Raw genomic sequence first — 27,580 nt, 5'->3', positions numbered from 1 at the left:
CTAATGGATTTGATGCTGACTTAATCTTCTTACTTGGCAGTGCCCCGAAAAGCCTGCTCTTTTTGCCTTCTCTTACCTAAATGAAATTAACCTATTCCAGAAAATTAAGAACAATTTATCAGGCCACTGAAGGCAGACTGCTTGTTGGATCTGGATCTATGTTATTCCATCCAAGAAACAGGAGAAACTTGGTAATTTAAAAAACCTGAAAATGGGAGGATTGGCAAAGTATTGCGTCTGGAGTCTCGCTGCTCTTTTCTTGCATGCTTTCTGGCTGCTCGGCACACTCCAGTACACAGGCTGTACAACCAACCTTTTGTTTGGAACAAGAGCATTTGGCACCTGCTACGACACAATTTGTTCTTCGGTACTTCAGAAAATGTAACTTCCACTGCCATCAACCAAGAAGAAATTTCTGAATGAACAAAATGGGAGCAGAATATATCACTGTGATTTCAAGCTCTTTTACTTTCTTGATAAAACTGAAGGGGTTTTTTTTCAAAGAAAGTTTTACATGGAAACCTTCTTTTCTGAAGATGTCAAAACCACCATTTTATTCTTCCTCATAACACAAAAGAATTGGATTTTGCAAAACTAATCTAGGAAATAGATGACTTCACTTTTCACCAACAAGGGTTTCTACTATAAAACATTACCATCTTGCGCTCATTTGAGGACGTGCAGTCCTGCCATTGCCCGCTCCCTGGAAGGAAACACATAAACACCTGCATCTCAACATTTCAGAAGTCTCATGGGTTTGAAAGCCAACAGGGGAAAACCTAAGAGTAAGAACTGAAGGCCATATTTTCTTCCACTATTAATTAGTCATATTCTGAAATGAAGGCTGAGAAAGAAAATTTGGCTGAAGAATTGGCTGGAGCCAGAATGCTCCACCAAGAAGGAAGCCCTCTCAGGCAGAACTGCAGTTTGGTGCATCTTTCCTCTCAGCCTTTGAGCTCTGCCTGCAGGAAATAGTAAAAATAACTGGTTATCTGCAAAATCCTTAATGTCGATTTTTAACTTTTTCATTCTTGGGAGATGAAGTAGGGCAGGAGGAAACACATTCAAGAATATCAAGAAGACGACATACGGGTTTTAAGTGAGAAAAAGCCTGAGGAAAACACTACTGCTAGGATGCACTACACACCTACAGCAATACAACTGAGTGGATTTCCTACTCTCTTGCGGTACTCAGAGATGTGACTGCAAAGGCTAGCAGCACAGATGAAAGCAATGGGAGCTGATGAGTAAAGTGTCCCCTCCTACTGTTCTGCCTTCCTGCTGCAGAGCCAGCAGGACAATTCCCTCTCTAACATGAGGCTGCATTCAATGAATAAAGAAAAATCAAGAGCAAGAGCAGGACGTGCAGGACAATGCTTAGAACTGCTGCTAGTTCATTTTAAATTCAGAAGCCACCCTCAAATTCATTCTGTGATGGAGGTGACAGCAGGAGCATGGTGCTCCCGCCCTCCTGGGATGGCTCCGGCCTGCAGAGCTGGAAGAAGGAAAATGATACCCCCTCCATTTCTCTCCCCATTATTTGCATAGAGCATTGGGCTGAAAGAAGAGCAAAACCAGGAGACAGGCTGTGGGTGGGGAAGGGAACAAAGACAGAGGGAACGCTGGGGAAGTCGGGGGGTCGGGGCACTGCACACTCCCGCTAGGCACCCAAAAAGTGCAGCTTGCTTTCCACTTTTGACACTTTCAAGAAAAAATGTAAGACCCACATCAGCAGCAGCAGAAGGCTCAGCCCTGCCCCTGTGGACATCAGGGCAAGGCAGAATGACACATCTGCATTTCACATTTTCCATTTAAGCCAGGATTCACAGATTTTTTTCCCCTTGGATTGCCATGTCATAGGAAGCCAAAGCCAGTTCTCACTGAATCAGTGTGACCTTTGCAAGGAGAAGTAGCCGGTCTTAAAACATATGCTATTTCATCTTCCTGTAGGTAAAGCTGGAAATTAAAATGCTCTGTTCACAACACACAGCCCTGAGCCAGGGTAGCATGCTAGAGACTGCATGGGAACAAGCCCTCTGAAAACCCACCCAAATTTGCTGTTTCTTGGAAGTGTCAGGTCCAGCACCTTTGGGCACACGATGAGAAAGATGTTTTGTCCACCACGGTGCATCCTACAACACGCTCATGGGGATGTGCCCGTATCACACACCCACTAGCTTCAGGCTATGAGAGTACCTTTTTCTTCTCTAAATGTTTACCCTCCCTCACTTACACATTCTCCTGAAATGTGCAAATGGTTTAAAAAGATGATATCAGGATTTAGTGGGATTATTATCCATGTACAGGGTTTTGTTTTAAAGGCAGGCAAAGCTGGCTCTTCTCTGTGTTACGAAGAAAAGTGAAAACGTGTTGGGAAGGTAACGGTTCTGCTGACGCTAAAGTCCAGGGAAGGAAAGCCCTACTTCAGTGTGTGTCAAAGTCGTCTGATCATTACAGATTTCTTTCCATAGATGTGGTCTTGTGTTTACATCAATATTCGCAGCTGCTGCACCAGTCACACAAACACTGGGAGATCACAGATTCAAAAGCTCAAAAAATGACATTCCTATAATTATGATTAATGTTCATTACAAAAGCATCCGAGAACTCTTCCAATCCCTAATACAGGGCAAAATAGAATTCAGAATTTACCAATACTGTGGAGATGTATTTTGGAAACTTGAATGACATAATGTGAAATATATTTCACTACCCACATAATATCCAAGACAAAATGAGATATTAGATAAAGTCCAGGTTAGAAGCCACAAATTTCTTCAAGTCTGTAGCTCACAGGGTATGCAGTCTTTCAGATAATTACACAGATTTTGACTCTGGCACATGAATCATGCGAGTGATTAGCTATCTACACTCATTTCCCAGAGATACACAGTCACAGAGGCCTTAATGGAGGACACCACACAACCTCATCTGGAAAAAAAACCCCAACAAACACACCTCATCTTCACAAGAGATTGTTGAGGCACTGCAAGGATGTGGAAAATTGGAAACAGCATCCATGCTGAGAGCATAAATGATCCTTCTCTTAAAGAGAACAGAATTGGACTACTGCTTCTCACTAGGAAAAGCAGAAAAACATTTGCAAACACAAGTCCTGTTATAAGACCCATAAATCTACATCCCACAGCCTAGGGAATCCTTCCTGTCCTTACCATTCCTCTCTTCTCATTTCCATCCCATTCCCTTGGTGCTTTCTTCTATTTTTCAGCAAAGGACAAGGAAAAGCAACTGTGGTGGCACACCTGATATTGCTGTAGGCAAACCCACCCACTTGGTACTTCCCTTCTCCGTACTGAGAAGTCTCAAGGGTAAATCCCCTCTTTCACCTTTTTTTTTTTTGCTACCTGGGACATTCCCGACAGGGCCGATCCTGGTGTACTGAAGCAAGCATGAATGCTCTCATTGCTTCCGTGGCAACAACATCAGGAGCATCACTTTAAAAAAAGGTTTTGAAGGATGTATTTAACAGGGGTTTGTAGGCAACATTGCAAGTTAAGAAGTTGTTTCTGGTGCTTTTCTACTCTTCAAACTCCACCTCATCCCATCCCAAGGCATGAACTGTCCTGTTTTCAAGTTTTCAGAGGATAAAGAGCATCAAGCACCATAAAAAATAAAAACTGCAGAAAGTACTTGCTCATAAAGTAACTTTAAATTCTCCCTCTTGATTGGGAACATACTTCTATATATCTGCAATGGATGAACTCAAACAGTTATTTCCAATATAATAAATAACAGGCTTCCCCAGAAATGACACAGAGCGCTAAGGCAAGGGGTCACAATATATGGTGTCTTGGGCAAGCTGTAGAAAGCTTACATTTTGATTGTTTTTCTTTTGCTTCAGTTCCCTGTGATTTCAGCTCTCTATACAAATAACGTCTTGGACTTTCTGAGTGCCACTAGAAGCAAAAAGTGTTCGGATAGCCAGGTAAATAAGATCAATATCTACCACACTGAACTACTCCCCAGAGGTCTGTTAAGGTAACGCTTTCTCATGCCTCATGGAGACCAAAGGGTTGATGAACACTCTCAGCATGAGAACAGCCACATCAAAGCAGACCCGAGGGTCGTCTGGTCCCATGCCCCATTGCCAACAGCTGCCAGAAGGAGCTGCCTCACAGAGAAGTTCAAGGAAACGTATATTGGGCAACAGGGAGATAATGTGCCCTAAGGGAGCGCTCCTCCCGGACACGCAGCCAAGCACACCAGGCTCATATATAATATTAATAAAACATAGCAGCTTTTCTAGTAAGAGAGCTAGTTTTTAAACACTACTACAATGAATCTGTAAGAAAATCTTACAAGACAGTTGACGCACAAAGCTTTCACTTAACAAGTTACCTAACTAGAGAAGAAAATATGCCAGAAAGCAGTGGCTGAGGCTAGGCAGGGAGGGAAGATGCTGTGCCTGGCACGAGCTGATGCTATAGGAGCCCACGCTTGAACGGTGGCCAGAAAAGATTTAGGATGTATTCACAGAAAATGCATGCTTGCAAATCTGACAGATCTTTACAAGTCTCCTCCAAGATAAGCCTGCATCATTTAAGCCTAACTCCCCGGTTAGCTCAGCGATCTCCAAGAAAGCCATAACCTTGCTGTCTGGGTGAGAGCTGCACCACGCGCAAGGCTCCCACAGGTGACCAACAGCACAACCGGTCGAAGCAGCCACCCATGCTTGAAGACGACCTGGTTACCCAGATGAGATGTATGTCTCGTCTAAAGTAAAGCATCCACAATTTATAGAGTGATTCATTGTACAAGACATTATACAAGGACAAAAGGTCACCTCTGTGTTTCCTGCCAAATCCCAGCCGGCTGCTCCTCCCAAGGGTGAGCTTTGCATCCCTGAGGCATGGCTGCCTACGGGCTGAAGGAGCTGCAACCCCGTGAGCAGGGCTGGGGGCTGAAAACCCAGAGGCCCAGGTCCTCTTCCCAACTGTGTGGAGCTGGTAGGAACACGTGTTTTCAAAGGCAGTGCAGCCTATCAGGTAAAGAAAATGTTGCTGCACCAAACTACAAAATCTTCATGGGAAACACGCTGATATTTAGACAAGAGTTTTCAGTAGCAAATGACTAAATGAATTAGCTTGATAGGTACCCGTGCTTCAGCTTACTTCATCTCAACTTGTCTGTATGCAAATATTCAATTTTACTTTATATGCACATTTACATGCGTTCACATCTGAGCAGTAACAAAGTGTTTTGACAAGCTGGAATCAACCTCCTTCAGTCTGCAGGGAATTTTGACTTTTTGTTCCAATTCCAAACACCAAAACCCAAATCTGGACATGGCAATTCCCCATTCTCCCCAGAAGAGAAATTAAGTGTCAAAGTCATTCTCTTCCTAAAACAATATACAAGGCCAAATTTGTAATCTTTCTTTGACTTTCCCCATTCAGCAGAGGGGAATAATCCCATACAATGGCACACATCCGATATGATTGCTATGGAGAAATTAGAGGCTTACATCTAGAGAAGTATAAATCCTGCATTACTAAGGTTTCCTCAGCTGCAAGGGAAAGAAACATTGCCTCCTGGTGATTAAGAATGTAATTATTATTATTAATTCTGAAACACTTTGAATTACATGGTACATTTTCTTTAAATGGGCACTATCGTTAGTGCAAGCTGATTTGAACCAATGATTTATTCATGGCTTAATAACCCTGCTTGTTTCATATGCTCAGCACATTTTGCTCAGTATATTGTATTACTGGCTGGTTGCTATAAACAGTCCATTTAAATTTAGACAGAAACTTTTGGAAAAAGTTCTATTTGGAACAGATATGTGAATTAAAACACTAACTATATTGATCAGTAACTACTGGTTTCTTCTAAACTCTTAGCATTTACACGTGTGCATTAGGATCTCAAGAAAGTTCACAGGTAATCTCTAGTTGATGTTCACATTCAAACAAAGCTTTCTACTCGGACCGATCCTAATATCCAGTCATTTGAAAATCCAGAGGAAGTCTGCCAGACAGCACTGCCAAATTGTGAAATTTCTGCAAATAAACCAGAATCAGGCTTCCCTCATGGTGGTGTTAATGAAATACCTGCAGCCTTGCCGATTAATCTGCAGTACTTCCTCCACTTTCTAAAGTAAAAAAGCCTGGCTTTACTGGCTTTGTTGCAAAGCAAGTCTTAAACAAAACTAGCCATGGAAGAGGAGAAAAAAGCCTTTACGATTTGGCCAGATACGCTTCTGATGAGAAATGATACCTTTTTAACTGCTGTGTAATTACAACATACTTTTCTTACTGAAGCTCCCCCAAAGTTTTGGCTTCAAGGTGCTGGATGATGAGCAAAACAAGACTACACCATCGATGATGTACACAGCTGTACAGCAACTCCTCTTGGGTTCCTTCACGTTTGAATTTTTAAAGATATCCCCAGGAACCAAGTCCAGTTGTTTTTTTCTCCACAGTTGCTACAGCCTTTTAAGGGCCACATGCTGTTCCCTCTCCTAATATTTCCATGTTGCAGTTTCTTAATCGCTCATCATTTTCAGGCTGACAGTTCTTATTTGGCTCTTTAGAGAAGGAAGTGTTCCTAAAAGGAGCATCATAGCCAAGTATGTGTAAAGTTGGCATGAGTAATACCTGCTCCCTATTATACTCCTTTTATCTACTCACCGCAGGAGATGAAGCCACGTGTAAGTTAAGAGGCATTGCCTGATTTACAGCCTGCTCTGCGCAACCCTGCAAGACAGTGGGTTGCTTCTATCAGTTTATACAAAATGCTACCCTCTAGTTACAGAATCACAGAATTGTATAGGTTGGAAAAGACCTTTAAGATCATCGAGTCCAACCGTAAACCTAACACTACCAAGACCACCACTAAACCATGTCCCTTACCTTGCTTTGCTAATTAGATGAGGAAAAAGATTGCAGAGGACTGAGCTGCTAGAGTCAGTAAGTGCTCAGCTTTCCATAGTCCTTCCTGCTCCTTGTTCAGGGAAGTTTTCTGAATGGTGTGAAAAATTAGAATCTAAATCAAAAGTTGAATTAGATAAAGCCATGAGCTAGGATGATGTATTGGTATTCTCCAGATGCAATCATTTTTTTTCTTTAACTAGCACATTTCAAGAAAACATCTGGATATCAATTAGCATGCAAAAAGTCTGCTGTTCAGCTCAAATATCTTGGTTGGCTGTGTCTGCCAGCACAAGCCGGCTTTGAAGGCTCATCTCCATTCTCGCAGAACAACAGTGTGAAACATGCATCTCTGGTCCCCTTAGCCTTGAAGGAAGCTGTTCATACAAATCCCTGGGCTGCCAGAGTCACTGATAAAACTTTTTTTTCTTTAATAGAAGTTGCAACTTTTGGTAAGATGGCAAAGCATGCAAGTCACTCGTGTTGGTGTATGAGATCGGACACACACACCAGATCTTTCCTTTCCACAACTACCTAAAAAGGTTGTATAGTTCTCAGATAAAACTCCACAAGTTTAACTCCTTAAAAAAAATTACTACTGTTGCTTAAATATTTGAGAAGTCTTGAACACAGGTTGTGGTTGGGATTTTTTTTCCGCCCAAACAGAAAAAGGATTGCTTTTGTGTGTGTTTTTTAAATAAATGCTACATTCTTGACTTCTAACAATGGCAAATAGAAATCCATTTTTTAATGTAAGTGAAAGAGAATGAAGTCATATGAGCAAATAGATATTAATTAATAAAGTAGTTATGAGGTACCACACTCTTGGTTCCAATGTGGTTATAATTATAGGAGAGATTATGCATGGAGATGTTCAGAGGTTAGGGAAAAGGAAGGAGAAAACTGGCAGAAGAGAGCAGATATTTTCCGTGCTGTGAAACCCTGCTCATCGGCTTTCATCGCTTCCCAGTGTGAAACTGTCTTGGCCCACTTCCAAGGGGGGACTGAGAGGATGGTGGTAGAGGTGACCCCAAAAGACAGCGTCCTCATCACAAGGCAAACCCAAGCACCCAAGCAACAGGCTTCAGGTCACCCTTTCCTTTTAAAGCCTATCCGAATCCATTCACATGGACAAAGGGTTATTTTTCTGCACAATGATTCAGAACACAGATCTTATGTTAGAAGGCTCCAAGCTGCTTCACAAAATCATTTTGGACTCATCTTGCTCTATTTCTGTCTTTTTGCTGCTTACATATAGATGTGTTTTGTTGCTCACTTATACTGTTTTAACGCAGATCATTTCCTACTCAGAGGGAAGGGAAAAGGACAGAGCAGCTTTTGAAACAGAGATGCTTGATCTCTTTAGGTGTAATTTTGCAGCACTTTCAAGTTCCATGTCAAGACTGCCTTGTACTGCTTTGAATTTTAGCTGCCTTCTTACTTCCCAAGACACCCCCAACACAAGTCTAGGCAGACACTGTTAATCACGGAAAGAATTAATACAGCATGATTGTGAGGAAGACAGGGAAATACAAGAGGCATGAGGAACAGATCTGATGCATTACCAGACATGTACATTCTGAATTCACAGAGTTCATATATTTAAGCAACCCATAAATGTTTGAAAACAAGTGTTACTAGAATAATGAATTATAAGACACTTGCTGATGGAGAATGCAGAAGAATTGTGTTCTCCGTGGTGGAGGTTGAGAGTTTCTGAATGTCAGTAGCTTTCCACAGCTTGGAAAAGCATTTAAAAGCAAAGTAATTTTAAAATGGGGGAGAAGGAGTAAGGCGGAGAAACTAATACAATGTGGGTGAAACTGTAGCTCCACAGACAGCTGATCTATAGGTCTCACATCCTACCAACAGGAGTAGTCAAGAAGAAGCAGCGCTGTCCCTGATGCATCTGTTAAAATGCAAACTAGGCATTTCTGACAGAAATAAAGTAAACCTGATGATGGGATGGATACAAACACATCTTAGCTTCTTCCAAGTACCACAGCTCTCAATCTCTGTGTCTCGGACAGAGAAAGCAGCACATAGTAGGTCTGAAATGCATTCATCCAGCAGCAGTCCCCTGGAAAGGATGTTCCTGTTACAGTCCACAGCTCGTCACCATGCTAAAGAAATCACATCTTCTGTCTTACTTTCCTAAATGTGAAGGATAAGAATAAAAGTTGCCGGGCCCAGTTTGGTGGCAGGGATATCAATAGCATTGGGTTTTATTCCCAGCTGCCCAGAAAGCCAGCATAAGAGCTTTCCAACTACTCTCACCCTCCACAACAGGAAATTGAAAACCATTTTTGACAAATACGTTGCCACAAAGATCACAGGCGGAGGTGTAAGAAAGGGGCTGTATTCAAGCAAAAGCTGCTTTCATCTCTTTTGCAACTGAATGACATTTCAGCTTCAGGTTGTCCTTTTACCAGCTTTGCAGGGAACTTCCACTCCAGTTTCCCCTGTTGCTATTCCTGCGCCACTTCAAGGCCACTCCAGCAGATACCTCACCCGCTTTAAAGCAGCACCAGTCAGAAGGACAAAAGGTGTGGCACCTTTTGCCAGAAAGGCAATCAGAAGTCTTCTATGCAGTATCTTTTTAGCATGATTGCAAAGTATCTATCTTCCTGTTACAGCAGAGATGTTCAAGTATTTTGAGCTCTAGGATGCCCAGGAGGGAGACAGTCATTCTCTCTCCTGAATCCACCCTGTTTTCCCCCCGCTCTCCTGCCCCTCAGAATGCACAGTGCCGGAGGAGAACAGGATGGGTGCTCAATACCCTATACACGGACATCACACGTTGCGTGCATCACCTTTTGTTCCTGACAGTGATGTGCCAAGCTCTGCAGTCCCCGTCGGTGTGGCAGCTCAGACGTCAGTGCTCCAGCCTTCCGCAGGGGCCATAGGGTGGCCAGCCCCACACAGCACCGCTGGGCCGGCAGCCTCCCTGGGCAGCCTCCAGCAGCACACATGGCCAGGACCACCTCCTCTCTGCAAGACCAGTGCAAGTGATACAGCAGGGCTGGACGTGTCCTGGGATCAGCACCCACTCTAACTGCATTACTATTAGAATTATTAGAATTAAGATGCCAACGCTCATGCTTAAGACCCACAGGAAACCATCGGTTCCTCTAATGCAAAGGGGAACACGTTTATGCTCTGCTAGCGGCATTGCAGCCAGGATGCCACAACAAATGCAGCTGTGTCACCAGTTACTTACGGTGTTTAGTAGGCTGCCGATTCGAATCCCACTCAATTACTTTAAAAAGGATTTCGTGCACACCGAGAACCCCACTTTGAGGGAAGTCCAAGAGTTAAAACAGACCCATCAGAACAAAACGGGCTGCTGGTTTTCCAAAGATAGAAGTGCCAGGTGCCCATACACTGCCAGGCGCCCGTCCAGGCTGGTACCCTCCTCCTGCAGTCAGCAACCAAACGCATTTAGATGACCCGGACACAGCACCTTTCCCCTCCCTTCCTGGTTTCCCCAGTGAAAGAGCAGGCTCAGCAGAATTAGAGAAGCAAGGGTGTGTGGAAGGACATGCACAAAGTTAATGCTTTGCAGGAATTGGCTTCTCTGTCTCTTCTTCTTTAAAAAAAAAGAAGCGCTTTTCTTGGGTGACATGGTGCAGAATAACCGGCCAGCTTTCTATTTCAAAATGAACTTGTCTTAGATGTCCATGGCAGAAAGCTAAACCAGACAAAGGCCTGCTCAGCAATTCCTCTTCATTGATGTGCTGTATCCTTGAGTCCAGTTTGGGGGGATTTTACCACAGCTAAGGAGAGCTTGTGGCTAAAGGCTTGGCCCAACAATTCGCCAGCTTTGCAGTAAGGACCGTTACAACAGGGGGTTATCACCCAAGTCCTACAGCTGTACAGCAACAAGCACAGGACCACAGTGCCCAACAACTCTGCAGCACAACCACCCTCCCCTTAACAGCAAAACTACCTTCATGCCAGCCACCTCTCTGCCACCTTTTATCTTCTGTGAGTACAAACCATCAAAACCTCACAAGCAAACCTCACCAGCGAGATATATACACAGGTGCATGCCCATTAACTCGAGTATCCCACATGCACATTAAACCATAGGGTAAAATCTGCTTGGGGGGGGTCCATTACAAAGTAGCATCTACCGTAAATCAGACAGTGAGAGCAGAGGCCTGACAGACTCATGCCACCTCTGCGGGAGCCAGGGCAGTGGTGGCATGCTGTTCAGCAGCACCCTCACAGGAGAAGCTTCTGCCCACGTTATGAACACTACAGGGGCTGGAAAAGGGGGATCACAATTTGCCACCTGAGTCACCTCTTCATAGCACAGTTTTGTTGATTGCTGGAAGTTGAAACTCATTTAAAAACAGGGGAGAGGAAAAGAGAAGGGTTGATTACAAACGAGGATCACGTTCCAAGAAAAAAAGTGTCAGAGTTTGATTGTTTGTCTTCATTCCACATGGGAAGAAGAGTGGGTATCTTTCCACATTTGTTGCAAATGGGCAAAAGAATCTCTTTCAAAGGTAAGGAAAAACTGGAAGACTGGTTCCTCAAAGCAATGGGAACAGTCCAGCAGCAGCAACTGGTTTTGTAAAGCTAATGATCAATGAGAAGAAATCCAGTCTCTTCTGGGATAAATTTGTCTCAAAAAAGAAATAATAAATGAGAACTGCAGTCAAAATACCAGTAAGGAAGAACAGATGTTGCCACAGGAAGGCTGAAACAGTCTAGCTCCTTGTAAGCCCTGTTTGCTGCTTGCCCGCTGCTCTGCTTCCATATCTGTATAATTTATTCCAAAGCAAATTTATTATTTTAAAGACTCCACGGAGAGAAGGTGGAGAAGGCTGTGCGTCTGCTAAGGGACACAATGCTGCTGTTCATCCAGTGGTTATTTCTTGCTCCCACACTAATCTCAAAGGCTTTGTCTACGCTGGGATTTAGCAAGAATTTTAATTAATGGCTTCCGATGGTACATCCACACTGGGATGGCTTCTCTCATTAGCTAATTAGTCTATTGTCCTAATTAGGCAGGGCAAGCTAGTTTTACTCCCTCATTGCCTTGCACAGGAAACCCTAGTCTTCCCTCAAGTCAGTTCCCAGCTCCTCTGTCCTGACTTGCCTTTTAGGAGGACTTAGCTAGGTGGTGGCAGACAGCATCACCTCACCTTTCAATGCTAATCTAGGCCAGGCCAGGAATGTTTTGTTCACTGCAGCTGTCCTCCTGAAAGCAGAGCCCTCTGAAGTTCCCGGCGAGGTCTTGGGTCATTAAGAATTGGCTGGTCAGCGTCTGTCAGGAACAACATGAGTACGTTGCCTAAGAAGTTCTCTGTTTTCCCATGAGGATAAAGCTGGTGTATCTCTGAAGGACCAGAACACCACTGCATGTGCCTAGATGTTCAGTCCACTCCTAACCTGGGTGAGAAGTGCCCTGAAAGATGGCACCTTGCAACAGGCTGGGTTTGTTGAACCCTTAAAACACAGGGTGCTGTGCAAGGGCATGGCTGGCACGTGCAGAAAGGCACTGCTCTTTCGCAGCGCCTTATCGCAGCGAGAAACGCAAGCAGATCGCCTGCGGGAGCTGCGAGCTCGCATCTCGTCTAGAACAGCACAGAGCTGCGACTCCCGCTGCTCCTCTTTGCCCTAACTGCTGGCCACGACAGCTCTCGGCAGGCAGGACTGCCTGTCTGAAGGCAGAGATGAGCCTGACAGCCTCCCACTGAACAAGTCCTTCCTTCTCCCATCACACGTGCCTTTCTCTGCAAGTCCTTGCACCACGCTTCTGTCTTCCCTACAGAAACTCCCGTGGACAAGCACGGGAGAGGCAGAGCTTGCAATCCGTACTGCAATATCTGATCATTTCAGTGCCTATCAACTTCACCTACTTTTAATGGGTTTTGTCAGCAAGCTTTCAACTTAGTCCAATTAGTTTTGCCTAATCAGTTTTGATTAGTAGAAAGACTGTTTAAGACCTAAGACATAAAGGCAGAGCTTGCAGCTGACCCAACACTCACATCTTGGGTATGGTAGAAGAGGTTTCTCTCATTTCTAGTCTTCCCTTGGAAAAGTCAAGATATAATCTCTGACTTGACGATGTCTACCTCTGCATAAAAGGGAATGGTATACTTCATACTAGCTTAATTTCTCCCTGCAAAGTAGAGCACTGAAAAGTCCAGAGATAGTGCCAATATTTTTGGAAAGGCCAGAAAGAAAACAGGCAGAACTAGTGATGGAAACCAGAGGACAGATAACTTTTTAACTCATCTTCATCTTTGCTGCTGCTGTTTATTGAGATGCTGAGATCATACTGGCCATTTGTAAATAAGCTAACGGTGCAAACCTCAGAGGAGACAGCTATATTTTCAGTCAGATATTAACAGATACTGTTAGCGCGAGCATCATCTGCCCTCCACCACGAGTCAGAAGAGTGGAGGTGGGAGGGGAGCATGAGAGAGGACAGTGGAGAGAGAAAAGCAGGAATATGAATTTTGCCAACTCCAGACTACTCCAAATGCTACTGGAAGCCTCCTCCAGGGATATTTTATGTTGTCATGCCTTGCTTTTAGTCTCTGTACCAGGAACTGGAAAGGGTGTTTACTACACTTGAGGTAAAGTTAACGCACCTTATGTCCATGTCCTCATGGCACTGTTGGCCAGACTCTTCCTGAATTTCAGCCTTACAGAGCCTCCAGAAAAACCCCGGGCTTGGCTTGGAGGTGCTGTAAGGCTGGGCTGCTTCACTTGGCTGGGGAATCAATTGCAGGGGCTGGGGTTTGCTTTTATTTGGGCTGGCTCATGTCAGCTCTGCAGAGAAGACCACCAGGCCAGTGTCGAGAGGCCTCTACCACCTTCCCAGCTCCTCCGCAACTGAGGCAACTTCCAAAAAGTCCTAGAACATCTCAAGGTAAAGGATGTAGGAGGGAGGACCTTGACGTACAGAAACTGAAGAACAGTCTCTATAGGTGCAGAGGCTGAAGAACAAATTAACCTGGAAAAGGTGTAGTTGCAGAGGAAGACTACCCAGCCACTCAGCCCTGGCTCTGCTCAACAAGATGCCTCTCTAGCGATGTCAACACAGAGATATGACCCAGGAAGCTTTGGTGAAAAGCTGCAGGTAGTGAACGGTACAATGCACAGCCATTGTCCTCAGACAGCATGGGGCCAAAGCTACCACAGAGGCTATTGTTATACCCTTCTATTTAAAAGAGTGATGATTTGCATGAACATTGGCTTTGGAGTATGTGCTTGGCAACCCCAGTAGATAAACAGACAGCATTTCCATGGAATACCGTAAGGTTCTGAAAGAAACACATTTAAGTTGTTTTCGCAATATTATTAAATCCAGGAGTGAGTATTTTGAATATGGTATAATCCATTTTCCTAGGAACCAGCCAAGAACAACACTAGGTTTTACTTGGAAACAGACTGCCATCCCTGCCTCACCGTTCCCTCAGGGACACGAGTGGGAGCCCTGCACACCTTCCCCGACGTCCCCAACCCTTCCCTCCTCCGTCAGCGTGCCTCGAAGCACAGCTCCCATCAGCTCTTCCCTGCCCGCCACACGGGCGAGCCCCGATCCCTCCTGCCGACGCTGGTGTGACTCTGCTATCCTCCAAGCCAGGGACTCTCCATTGGCCCGAGGAAGCCCGAAAGCTGAGTGCTGGTGAACACATTGGGAGGGCAAACGCACAACACTAAAAAGGCCAGGCAGGAGTATTTCAGCAGCCTGCAGATGGGACTCAGGGCCAAAGAAGTGGGAGGACAGTGAGATCTGGATGGCTCCTGCCACTGAAACTGGCCAGCAGACACAAGCAGGAGAATAAGTAGGTGGATTGGGTAGGTACAGAAGAACCAGCCCTGGGCACCGATCATCTCCTCCCTCTCTCCAGCAGTTCCATCCTAAAAGCAGAACCCAAACCCATTCCCACACACCAGGACCCCAGTTCTTTACTGCCTCTTGTCTTCTCTACCTGCTGCCCACTCCACAAACCCTCCTATGCCATGTCTGTATGCAAGTCCCAGGGCTGGCTTAAGCTGCCAGGGTCACCTAAATCAATAGGCTCTCCTCACCCTGCAGCACGTAGCAAAGCAAGTTAGTCACCCTGCAGAAGTCATTGGAAAATCCTGGACCACCTGCAGAACATCTCCTTTCCCCAAATCCCTCCTTGTGAATCTCCCCTCAAGTAGGACAGAGCTAAAGCCACAGGAGAGCCCTGTGCTCCCCATCTGGGCTCCTGCGGGCAGCCCGGGGAGGCTGCTCCCTCCTGCCTGGCTCTCAGGCAGCGTTTCCCTCTGGCAGCACAGGCCAGGGCTCCGGTTCCTAATGCATCCAAATGTGACTCTGCCGCAGATTTCACCCACCCCATTAAAATTCAGTTTGCTCTACTTCCTACTGCAATATCTGCAGAAGTAAAGCTCACAGCTGAGATCCGAAGGCCAGACACAGGGCCAGGAGTAAGGTGAAATGCGTTAGACTTCATTTAACTTATGGCTCATAGAGCCCATGGGAACTGTTGGCTGCGTGCCTCCTCGGCACCCTCGGGGCCAGCTACATTCCCTCCCAGAAGACATCAGGCTCTCTTGAGCCCATCTGCCCTCACTGTCAAACACGAATGTCTGCAACAGGCAGAGCTGCCAGTTCTCCCCACCTTTCCCCTCGGGCTGGGGAAGAGGCACAGCTCGGTTAGTCTGAGCATCCTACTGCCCGCCCTCGTTTGCTTTGGCTGGGGTTGGCACATCCTGCCACCGCTCTTCCTGCTGTGGCCGGATTCTCACCACCCTATCAGCATTCCCACTTATTCCCCTCCTCCCTCACCTTCTGCGCATTCTCCTGCCCCAGGCCTCGCTGAACCCGTCTCTACCTGGATCCTTTTATGCTGGCCTGGAATCCACAGCTGTGACACACTCATTCCCCAGCAGCTCCGGCACCAGCTCAGTTGTGCCTGAAGTTCACCCAAGACCAAGCCCAGGCCCGTGGGTTCTGCATCTCAGTCAAAGGACAAGCAGGGATTCAGGGCAGGTCGGACCCTGGGCTGCCAGACCTCAGTCCCCCGCAGCCATCGTGGTGTTTGTCAACATCACATCTGAAGGTGACGCTGGGGATTGTTCAACAAAGCAAGATCTGAGGTCTCTCAAGAGAAGACATCAAGTGGACGGTCTCAGAAGACAGGGACTCACTGGTCCTCACTCCAACTTTCAGGAATGAGAATAGTTAAACACGAGAAAGCTACGCCACAGGTTTCCTTCTACATCTTCCACAAAGAGCAGTCCCACCAGACAGGGGCTATCGGGGACAGGAGTGTCCTGGGACTGCGGCACAGCCTCCTCCTTGCCAACCAGCCCAAAGGACAGTCCTGTCCTCCGCCCCTGCTCTCTGCTGTGGGACGGACTTGGAAGGGATTAAACATCCTGCGCAGAGAAAGAAAAGCAAACAAAATGCAATGAAAATGCAAAAAGAAAAAAAAAAAAATCAAACAAACCCCATCTCTGGAATTAATTTCCATTTTATTTATAGGCCATCATGTGATAGTTGTCTTTTTAAGCCTTTTAATTAATCACTCCACAAGTCACATAGGGAACAGCTACTTTGAGCACATATGCTCACCTTCCCTCTTCCCAAAACACGTTCCAGCTTGCGTTGAAGGACCGTCTGCAAGGTAATTAATTATTTGCTATTCTCTAAGCCAGTACTTGGCTCCCCAGATCTTTCAGGAACATCAAGTCCTGGGGCAGTAATGCTTTTTAGGGCTGAAAGGAAAAAAAGAAAAGCCTTTGCTAGAGGCAAAGAAGGGCAAAGGGGTTGGAAGGATTCAGAGAGGGAGAAAGGGAGCTCAGCACCGGGCCGAACCTGGCTTGCTAACTCTTGTTGAGGTCCATAGGGTGGCCCTCCCGGGGAGGCAGGGTGTTACTTTGCCTGGTACAAAACGCAGATCTTCCTAATCAGAGGAATTTTGTTTCAACTAATTTGAGTGTACCTGTATAGAGCCCTGCACCAACATGCAACAAAACTTTTGTTGAACACTTTACAAAAACAAATATTCCTCAGTTCAGAAATGCTAGAATGACTGTTTCTAGTGGAAGCTGGATTCATTTCTCTCAAATCGTATATTTATCATATAATCACTGGCTTGACCACATGCCATCTGGCTATCAAACCACCAGTATACCTGAAGCGCATGCTGAGCACTGCTCACTTACCAAGTAACTTGCAGTATTTTAACTCTGTTCCCCAGCTGCATAGCCACAACTTCCAGTGCTGTGCTCAAGTCCTGCTCCAAATGGGGGTTGTCCTGAAAACCAACGTGCCACAGGAGGGGGAGGAATAGAGATTTCTGTTGGAAGTTCTGCAAAGTTTCACAAAGGGGCTCCTGAGATCCAGCACTCCTAAAAATACTCCTACCTACATGAACTGTAAGGGGGAGGACCGGAGGGTGTCCTGAAAAAAACAGCAAAAAAAAAAAGCAAAACCAAAAATTGGTGGCTTTGACCTCACACAGCCGATGGGATGGAATCCCCTTGGGACCTCCTATGGAGCTGTACAGAGGACCAATTTAGAAATATTTCTGAAGCTACTGCACTCCAAAAAAAGTTCTGAACTGCTCGCACCCGAGCGAGCTGCTGCTTCCTCTGGAGCTCCCGGAGCACAGCCTGGGAGCGGCACAGCACGGGGCCACGAACGCTGCTCCGAGCAGGACAGCAGCTCTGAGCCTCCTCCTTGGCACTCCGGGCACCGCGCTGCTCCCGCAGCCCAGGAGGAGCCCAGCGCAGCACTGCTGGGAGGAGATGTGCAAGGGTCTGGGTGGGAGCCCCACCTGACACCCCACCAAAGCTGGAGCACATGAAGGTGATGCTGTCAGAGACCGCTCCAAATCAGCTTGGCCATGGGGCTGAGCCCTGCGGCTGTGACACGGACCAAGCAAAGTGCCATTCCTCTGTGTCTCACTACACAAATCACCTTCTAGGAAAAAACAGGTTAAGACTGTTCTTCACTTTACACTGTTCTTACACTTAAAGCTCACACTTTACCTTAATCCAAATTAATTTTCTCACAGGTTTTATCCCACTGTCGCTCCCGCTTCTCCCACCTCCTGCAGCTGGTGGCCCTGCTCCGGCACCTGCCTGCAGAGCCACAGGGGCAGGAGGCTGCAGCAGAGGGACACTGGGAGGGCCCAACACATCCCCACCAGCACATCGGCTCCACCGCTCCCGGAGCCCACTGGGTGCACTCAGGTACACCCCCGCTGCTCACACAACAGACCACTTCCACCAGCTTCTCTGCACCAAGCATACAGCCCGTGCAATCGCCGTGCCAAGCCTCAGCCAGGCTTCTCTGGAGCAGCCCTATCGCTGCGGTTAACATTCCCATGGTTGATGGCACAGGGAGCATCACTGGCAGTCAGCTTGGTATGGCAAATTCATCACTGTCCAGTTGAGTGAGTCAATAACGAACCTAAAAGCAAACACTGTCATGGATTATTCCCCACCGACAGCAGAGAAGCAACAGCGAGACCATTTGTCAGCAGCTCACCCATTTGATATCACAGGCACCATCCCCACTGAAGAGCAAGGGGGTGCCGGGTGTCACCCTTCCACATTAGAGGACGCAGGGAGCGGGGAAGGGGTGCAGCTCCAGGGTCCCCTAGAGTCCCAGCAACCTTCAAACTGTTCCATGGACAAACGGCACGTTTCCCTCAACAGAGCCCACCAGAAAGCCAAGACACCTGCTGCAGAGTCCCTGGCATTCCAGCCGGTCAGAGGCTGGGTAAATCAGAAGCACTGGTGGGAGTTTGCTACAGGCAAATGAATCAGCGGAACGGATGAGCAGCTCCTGAAGCATCTACCCGCAGTGTACAGAAAGAAAAGATGTAATTTCAGGCTTGTGGCAGATGCTGGAGGGTTTGTGGTGCTAGAAGAAAAAATTTTAAAAATTTTTAAAAAAAATCTCAACACACCTACATATAATAGATAGCTTTCTAGGACAAGGAAGTCCTGCAGTAGCTGGAAGAAAACCAATCACAGCTCTCAACTGCATATGAGATAAGGAAACAGAACATGGCCCAACACAACGTCTCTAAAAGGTCAGTTTCCCAAAACTAGAAACAATCAGACAAAAAAATAACTGAGAGAAAACGCATAAATATAAGCAAATGTGACAATGCTTATTGGGAGATATTTAAAGATGCTTTAGTAGAGCTCTCCTTTCCCCCCCAAAAAGCAATATTATATTCAAAAAAAGTTTATTAAATTTTAAAATAAATTTTAAAACTAAATTAAAAAATAAATATGTAACAAATAGAAAATCCACTATAAAATTAGTAGCTGGAAAGCAACACATTTTATAAAGAAAGCTGAAAGATATTAAAAAACCTAATGGCAATAGGTGTATCAGGAAAAAAAGCAACAATCTATCAATACAATAGGCTTGATGCTAAAAAAGCACAGTGAAATTATCCTGACACAGAAGATGTAGAAAGTAAGCATTACTTTTTATCTTTGCAGATAAGGATGACATATCTCAGCTATAACAAAATTCTCTGAGAAGCAAGTTGGGAAGATACCCAACACTGCCTGCTAACCATTTTTCACATCTGTAACTAGAAAACCTGCATGTCAGAGAGTATGAAGGAGCTCACCAAATCCTTAACGCTGACTTAAAAAAAAAAAAAACACCAAACAGAAACATGTCCCAGGCCAGCCAGGAAGTTCCAGAGGTCTTGGAACAATAAATAAAACACCCCACTCAAGCAAACAAAAACTTAGCACTGTGCCAGTATTTTCAGGGGGCAAGTGGCCTGACCCGGGAAGTGCAGGCTGGTTACCCTGTCTGTGGTCCCCGGCAGAGGCAGGGAACGGCCAGCATCCGGAGATGGAAACACAATTAGTCCTAGTCAACAGTTTTCTGGTCGGACGGCTTGTCAAACTGATCTAGTATTTCTTCTAAGAGTACACATTTGGCTGACAAAGGTAACTGTGCTGACATAATACATGCAGACTTGTGTGTGATGCTTGACTTTGGCCGGTGTGACAGTCTAAGAACAAAATCCCCAGTGCTATGCAAACATCAACATATAGTGTATATCCGGAGGATTAAAAGCCAGTTGAGCCCGGTGACCTCATTAGAGTTATACCTGCACCGCCTGCCCCCACGGAGGTTTCGGCTCCCCAGAGACAAAGTTTCCACAAGGGAAAAGGGCCCACGAGGCAGAAGAAATCGCTTTCAGCACACAAAGCTCCAGGCAGCACTGGAGGGAGACGGGGTTTTCAGGGAACGCACATTTTGGCTGTGTGCCTAAGTTTGCAAGCAAGTTCAGGAGAGCTAGAAAAGGGTATTTGCAGAGCCTCTGCCCAAAGAGCAGGCTAACTCATTGAAAAATATTGGCTGATTTTAGGGCAGATTTCCCCACTTGTAAAGCTAGCAGGACCCACAAATGAAAAGCTGCAGACTCAGCCATGCCAGCAGCCTTCAGTTGGTCATGACCCCGCGTGTGCCACGTCACACATGGCTCACTCATATTATTTCCTACATGGGTCTTAATCTGTACTCAGCACTCTGAGCACCTTCCAGCAACAACACAGGCCACACCATCACCCACCCAAAATACATTACTCCTTCCCAGAGGGAAAGCGGAGTAGAGTCATTTCTCTTGAAAGTTTTAGAGGTCAGGCGTTTGGCTTTTAAACTCCACCAGTGCAGGGAGGCCAGGTTTGTGAAGGCTTTCAGCTGCCAAAAAGTTCACCCCTTCTCACCTGCCTCCCATAAAGACATACAGACATCTCTCCTGCCAGAGGAGCAGAGTTATTCCCCACACCCTTCACCCTCAACCATTTAAGTGTCCGGCATTGCGGACATACGGACCAAAGCCTGGAGCTTTGTTTGAAATTCTCAGACCGTACAAGCAGCTCCGAGTGTCTGGGTCACTGGATGTTACTGTAGGAAGGTTTAACGCCAGCAGTTCTCCTGCATGACGGACTGAACGACCAACTGTGGACGTGAACTGTCCACCACAGAGGAAGCCTGCAGCTTTCAGTGAATCTGGATTTCCTCTGCCCACAGGCATCACTCGCCTCCTTCTGCTCGTTCAGCTCCAGGCAACTGCTGATGTTCTCCAGGCAGCTGACCACACCGGTGAGGGTCACCCTCGCGAGACCCCGCTGGACAGCCACACCTGTACTCTCTGCCCATCGTAGGTACAGGCTGCGCAGAGGTGCTGAAGCATGCCGAGTACTGCAGAGAGGCCAAGGGGGATGGACCACCCCATCCCCACAAGAGTGATCACCCACCACAGCTCCTGAAGCAGTGCCAGTTTCACATCCCAGCCTGAATCCAGCTTATCCTGGCGATATAGCTGCAGCTGGACGACCTTGTAGCTGGGCTCTTGCTAGCTTCCCTGCGAGCTTAGTCCAGAAACAGAGAGCTTGGCACTTCCAGGATTTGGCAAGAGCCGACACATCCATATCGGGTGCCCTTTTCATCTACTGGGCTGGCTTAGGGTAGGTTTGAAAATGAGCAGAGAAACTCTTTGTCCAAAGGACTTCGACCTGGCTGCTGCACTCCAGCTGAGCCCCTCTCGTTCATGGTGTTGCTCACATGTCAGGAGGAGCATGAACTGAGCTGAGACCCCTGACATCTTGTTCTGCATCCAGGGAGGCAGACAGCCCGCTTGCTTCCCAACATGGACAGATGCAGGACATTGTCTGAACATCCTAAACACACGTGATCTTTTCAGCAAAACAAGATGACAACAGTTGATGCTGGTTAGACGTTTTACCTTACTGAACTTCAGACCATCACCATCAGTCTGACCACCTTGCTTTCCTGCTGCTGGACCCCTCTAGTGACTTGGCAGAGGCATTCCCAGTTTCGGCTGTTGACTGAAGGAGGAATGATGCTCAGGTCAACAAAGCAGGACGGGTCTCTCAACACCTACCACTGCTTCAAAGTGTGGAACACTGAATTCCCCACTGGTCACACTCAAGTTCTGTGTGCAACGAGAGCCACCTCCCCTCAAATCAGGGAGGTTACCAAAGATTTCACTTGTGTTGGCTTTACTCGCACATCCCGGTAGCTTGTATGTAGAGCAGACAAGCAGCTACTGACAAGGATTAAGATTTGGAAAATATCTCCATGGTCACTTCAAGGGAAAGCTGTTCTTTTTCACTTTTGCAGGAACTTTAACTCAGCTCACAGCACAGGCAGTCTTAAGACAGGAAATGTAGTCAAGTGATTAACAATTTGAAAGCTGATAAAAGCAGCTAAATAGTGTCAAATGTGCTTGCTGCCCAACCAGCCAGATAACAAAAACCACCAGTTATCGTGGGGAGAAGGGAAGGGAGTCTCTATTTTTCTTTGCTGGAACCACGATCACAACTCAGAGCGTTCACATTTTAAAGCAAAGCTGAAGAGAATGGAAAATACCTTTCCCAACTACATTAAAGTTCTCATAAACCCAGTACAGCATGTTCGTGTATTGTGGATACTATGGGCTGCGTTTCGTGTACCAGGTAGAGAGCAACTCACTGGTCACTGCCCAAGCCCATAGCCATTTGCGTGCTATCATTAATAAATTGATCAAATGTTAAAGACACTGGGGGGAAATTGTCCCGTGTCTTACCCATCAGCTACTGTTACCAAAGTCTGTTGAGTTACTCCATATTTACAGAGGATCGAGAGAGACAGAGAGAGATCAGCATCTCCAAAATACTTACAACTTTTTCTTACACATTATAAACACTGGAGATATTTCATTAAAACCATTTTACGAGGTATAAAACTAAAGGTAATTTTATATCTTTCACTGTAAAAGCGGACAGTGGTGTCATCCTTACCAAAACATACTCTATGTTGCGTTTTAAGCAGCACTACACAGACTGCTTGAAACTTGAGCAATTTATATCCAGTGTCATTTCTTTGCTAAAATAACAAGACTTTGAAGGCAAAAAACATTACACCCTCAAAAAATACAGCCTTCTTAAAAATAGTTAATATCAACTTAACAATTTTCCTAGCTTAATTCATTAGGGAGGTCAATACATAAAGCTCCAAAACAGACTTTCCAATTACCCGTGGAAAAGACACGGAAAATCTTCACTCTGCTTTCCGCTGGTCATCTAAAGCACATCTTTAAGATGAAAATGCTGCAACACATGCAAGGCTGGGACATAAAAGCAAGTGTTCAGCGTTGTAACAGGCTCGTCTTAAAAAGGCGAGCGGTCTTCCTCTGCACCTGACTCCGGCACTTGGGGTTTTCCTTACCAGCGCCTGCTTTCCTCGCTCTTCCCCAGCACGCTGCTGGCTGCAGGACGCGGGCTCTACCCGAGTCCCGACGTGAGTCCAGGCTCCTCCGTTTGCGGCTGCCTCTGGGAGACAGAAGTTCCGAGAAGTTGGAGGACAGACGCCGCGGTACGGGACAGACAGACAGCGAGTCGGGAACCCCGGCGTAACTCGGGTCACCGGAGAGAAGAGACGAGCGGGCGCTACTCTGGCTCACCGGCGACTCGCCAGCCCTCCGCCCGGGGCAGCGCGGCTCCCGGGGCTCCCGGGGCAGAGCAGCCCTTTACCGCTCCGCTGCTAAGGAGAGGGGCTGCGCTCCTGCCCGCGGCGGGCGCCCGCCGACCCCCGCAGCTCCTACCCCGCGGGGAGCGGGCAGCGCGGGGCCGGGGGGGGCAGAGCCCCGGGCGCGGTGCCGCTCCGCTCCGCTCCGCCCGCCGCCGGCAAGTTGGCAGCGCGGCCGCGCCGCCCCCCGCGCCCGCCCCGCGCTCACCGGCGTTGCGGAGCTTCTTGTTCCTCAGCACCGAGAGGATGACCAGCGCGTTGCCCAGCACGTCCACCACGATGGTGAAGATGAGCACGGCCGCCAAGGCCGTGGCGGCCCGCGCCGACGGACCCCCCTCCGGCCGGCAGCCCGGGCAGCTCCCGTTGCTCCTCGGCCGCTCCATGCGCGCCTCTACCCGCTGCCGCCGGGGCCGGGGCCCCTCCTTCTCCTCCTCCTCCTCCTCCTCCCGCCCCGACGGCAGCCCCGGGCCGCCGCGCCGCGGGGAGGAGCGCGCCTCGGCAGCCCTCCCGGGGGGCGCACGCCGCCCCCCCCGCCGGTGCCGCCGCCCTGCCGGGGCGGGGCGGGACGGGGGCGCTGCCCGGTGCGCGGCGCGGGGCACCGGCAGCGCTCTCCGGTCCGGCTGCGCCACCGCGCGGCGGCGGCGGGGAGCGCCGGGCCGGGCCGGGCCGGGCCGGGCCGCGCCGGGCCGCAGGTGTGAGCGTGCGGCGTGCGCGGGGGTGGGCGAGGGGCTCGCCCGGCGAGAAGCAGCGCAGCGCGGGGCTGGCGGCCCGCTCCGCCCGCGCAGCCCGGCCTGCTCTGCAGGGCTTTTGACGGCTGGCTGCAGGCAGCAGCACTGCGCCGAGGGGGAAGCCGGGTCGAGGTGGAGGGCTTTTTCTGGCGTCCCAGGAAGAGGTCACGGGCAGCGGCTCCCGCTCGTACCGGCTCGGCCGGCACGAAGCCGTGCTTTAAAGAAGCCCGCGGGGAGGCAGCCGGCGGTGAGCGCCGTCGCCCCCCTGGGTGAGCAGAGGGCCCAGCCGCGCCCGCAGCCCCTCCAGCCTGCACAGCTGCCCGGGAGGCTCACACAAGCCCTCGGACAGGGGTACCCAGAGGGGAGAAATTACGAGGTGAAGTTTTGCGCATTTTCCGTGTCGCAGAGGGGTTTTCTTTGCCCTTGTTTCCCACCGCAGACGCGGCCCCGCAGCTCCGCAGCCAGCGTGCCACCAGCCCCCCGCTGCTGGTCACAGCCAGCCACCCTTGAGCCAAACCCATCCTCACAAGAACTTTGTCAGCCAGTTACGTCAGAACAAAACCATTCACTTTCGCTTTAATGCTTTTTACTGATTCTAATGCGTGCCATGCAGAAGCCCCAGCAATGATTTCAACTTCGGCAGCCCGCTTGCAGGCTTCTCGGCCGCAGGAAAGCGGCGCTCAGCAGGGATTTCCACCTCCCTCAGCCCAGCCTCACGGCTGAGGCTTCCAGGCACCTTTTGTGCTTTACTCCACACCAGCACGAGCAGGAGAGACCAAGCCCCTGTGGTCAGATTGCAGCTGCAGTACTGCAACCGCATGAATTCTCAGCTTTATTTAGAAAAATAAACTCAGAAAATAGGTTTTACGGGCTATGGAGATCAGCCACGATGGGTGGGGACAGGAGAGAGGGCAGAGGCGCGCCGAGGCTGCCCGCCTCCCAGGATCAGCTCCCCTGGCTTCGGCCCAAAGGCAGTTCTCTGTGTGCAGGTCAAAGTGCCCGAGCTAACGTAAAGGCTGTGTCACAACCCAGGCTGGGGGTTTTACAACTGCCTGGTTGAGCGAGTCAATAACAAAGCTAAAAGCAAACGCTTTGATGGCTTATTTCCCACCAGCAGCGTACAAGCAGCAGCGAGGCACAGCCGAAACGAGCAGCAAACGGGGTCTGCCCCAGCCCGGTGGCACAGGGTCAAAGCCAGCCCTGCAACCGCGCTCAGGCCTTGGCTGAGCCAAGCTGCTTTAAGCAGCTTTTTACCTTTTCCCCGTGCCTGGAGACCACTCAATTTTGAAACAAAATGGGTTTTCTGAAGATAATGATCAAAATCATGCATTTTCAAATTGTCAAAGAGAGCATTTTGGCTTGAAGTTTGGTTTCTTTGGGCATCTTGGTTGACGTTCTGCACTGGATTCGGATAGTTTTGCAAATATTTTCTCTGTGTAAACCAAATAATTTTCTTCACCGACTTGTGGCTTGTCTATGTTCAGGACATACCTGTAGTACAGGAGCAGGGGCAGGAGCAGCTCACGTGGACGCATCCTTTCAGCACCTTTCACCTTCATGCCGCTCTGCTCTGGCAGCTGTTTGCACCATTTTTAAGATGGTCTCAGATGTATTTCAGATGTGGAGAACTGGGATGTGACTTCTGAGGACTTTATATGCACTAACTTTATATGCAGGTGTCTTGGACTTGCTAGTAGAAACATGGTTTGAAACTAATGAAGATGTGTTTGAAGTCAAGGAACAAGCTGCCTGTTTGAGTGCTTTGCTTGAAGATGTGTGCAATGCTATCGCTTCTCCCTGGCTCTGGAGGCTTTCAAGAACGCCAGCAAACCTGCACCCAGAACAATTATCTCCTGCTAGCACCAAACCTGCTAGTGCCATCTGCCAGCCCCTTCCATCGTGGAGGCCACCAAGCTGGGACTCCCCGCAGGGAACTGGTTTTGCCTAGTGATAGCGAACAGTAGTCGACTGCTGAATAGTGGGAAAAGTATTAATGCAAACTCTGCAGAACCCCACTGACCCTACACCAGCTGCAGGGCAGGCACGGTTGTGCTGGTGCTGTCGCAGACAAGAGCACCAGTGGGAGCACCAAAGCTGCCCAATGAAGATTTTGGCCCCGTTTATAGTTAAAGAAAACCAACTTGCTAGCGGAGCAGTGCAAGGTAGAGGGGGTCGCATTTGATGAAACTGCTGCAACTAGAAAAACACAAAAAGGACTTTTCATCTGGTAACTTCTTTTGGTACATAATTTATACCTGCAAAAGCCAGTCTTTTTCCATGGCCTGGTGCGACTGCCCTAGATGGGAAGGTCTGCATAGCTCTACCAGGCATGTGTGCATCTGCATAGTTATAGCAACTAATCTCTCATAAGACACTTAGAAGAAATTATGATAGATGTAGTGAGCAACTGTTTTCATCGGTGGAGTGATTTAGATGAATGATTTTCAGGCTGTTTCCTCCCACCTTCCTGCTAAATGGACTCTCCACTGCTTCAATTAAGAAAAGGCTAGCACTCTAGGAAGCAGTGGCAAGGAAAAAAAATGAAGGTAGAGATATCAATAAGACCTTTTTAATTACACTTTACCAGAACCTCTGATGTAAATCATACTGAAATAAAAATATCCCCAGTGTGTCAGAAGAATTTAGGCTCATTTGATTGTGCAAGAACCATGAACATGATCACAGGAGAAGGCAATTGAATTAGGGTCAGAAACCAGAGCCCTTCAGTACCCAAACCACACCGGGGAGGCTATGTACCTGTACACACCCAAACAGGACGACCAAGCAGAATGCAATCAGTGCAAAATATTCAAGCACCATAAATGCTTTTCAAACACTCCTTTTGCAAAAACATAATAGCTTTGCTAACAGTGAGGCTTCGAGGGGCAGTGCCTGGCACCCTCCTGCCGTGCCGCTCGCACCCATCGCAACAGCCACGTGCAGAGAATCGCTCGTCCATCGCTGAGCAGTGGCATAAAACATCCCCCTTCCCGACTCTACCTACCAAAGCACACAGCTTAGTAAGAGTTAATCCAGGTATACTATAATAAATGAAAGCTTGCATAATTGAAAAATAGCTGAGGCATTAATCTTCCTTCTCAGTACCTTGAGTCCTCTTTAAAAAGATTATTTTGTCTTCAGAGACAGCTTTAATGCTACTTAATGAATCGCTTATAAATGAAGGAATTTTTTTTCTTCCCTATACAGGGACAGGCTGACTATTACACTGATTTTGTCAATGTAAAAGAGACAATTAACTTTTGTCTAATATACAAAGATAATGGCTGTTCTCCACAAATACTACTATACTGAATTCGGCATATTTAAGGCCAATTTGTCTTGTCGTTTTGTCTGAGCCTGCTTAGCAACAGTGACATATCCATTTCCTTTAGCCAGACCTGGGGAACTCTTCGTGCTTA

General features: G+C 47.8%; 1 protein-coding gene across 1 annotated transcript in view; it reads right to left on the bottom strand.

The window, feature by feature from the left end:
• Nucleotides 1–23,835, bottom strand: part of GPR50 (G protein-coupled receptor 50) — a 44,176-nt gene extending 20,341 nt beyond the window's left edge. The window contains exon 1 of the mRNA XM_072877025.1: nt 23,642–23,835. Within this exon, the coding sequence (XP_072733126.1) occupies nt 23,642–23,816 (175 nt within the window). The 5' untranslated portion in view covers nt 23,817–23,835. The remainder of the gene's footprint in view (nt 1–23,641) is intronic.
• Nucleotides 23,836–27,580: the final 3,745 nt, after the last annotated feature.

This window comes from Ciconia boyciana, chromosome 12 (genome assembly GCF_034638445.1).
Source record: "Ciconia boyciana chromosome 12, ASM3463844v1, whole genome shotgun sequence".
Classification (NCBI taxonomy): domain Eukaryota; kingdom Metazoa; phylum Chordata; class Aves; order Ciconiiformes; family Ciconiidae; genus Ciconia; species Ciconia boyciana.
The sequence above is the reverse complement of the archived record's forward strand: the minus strand, read 5'-3'. Positions and strand labels throughout refer to the sequence as shown.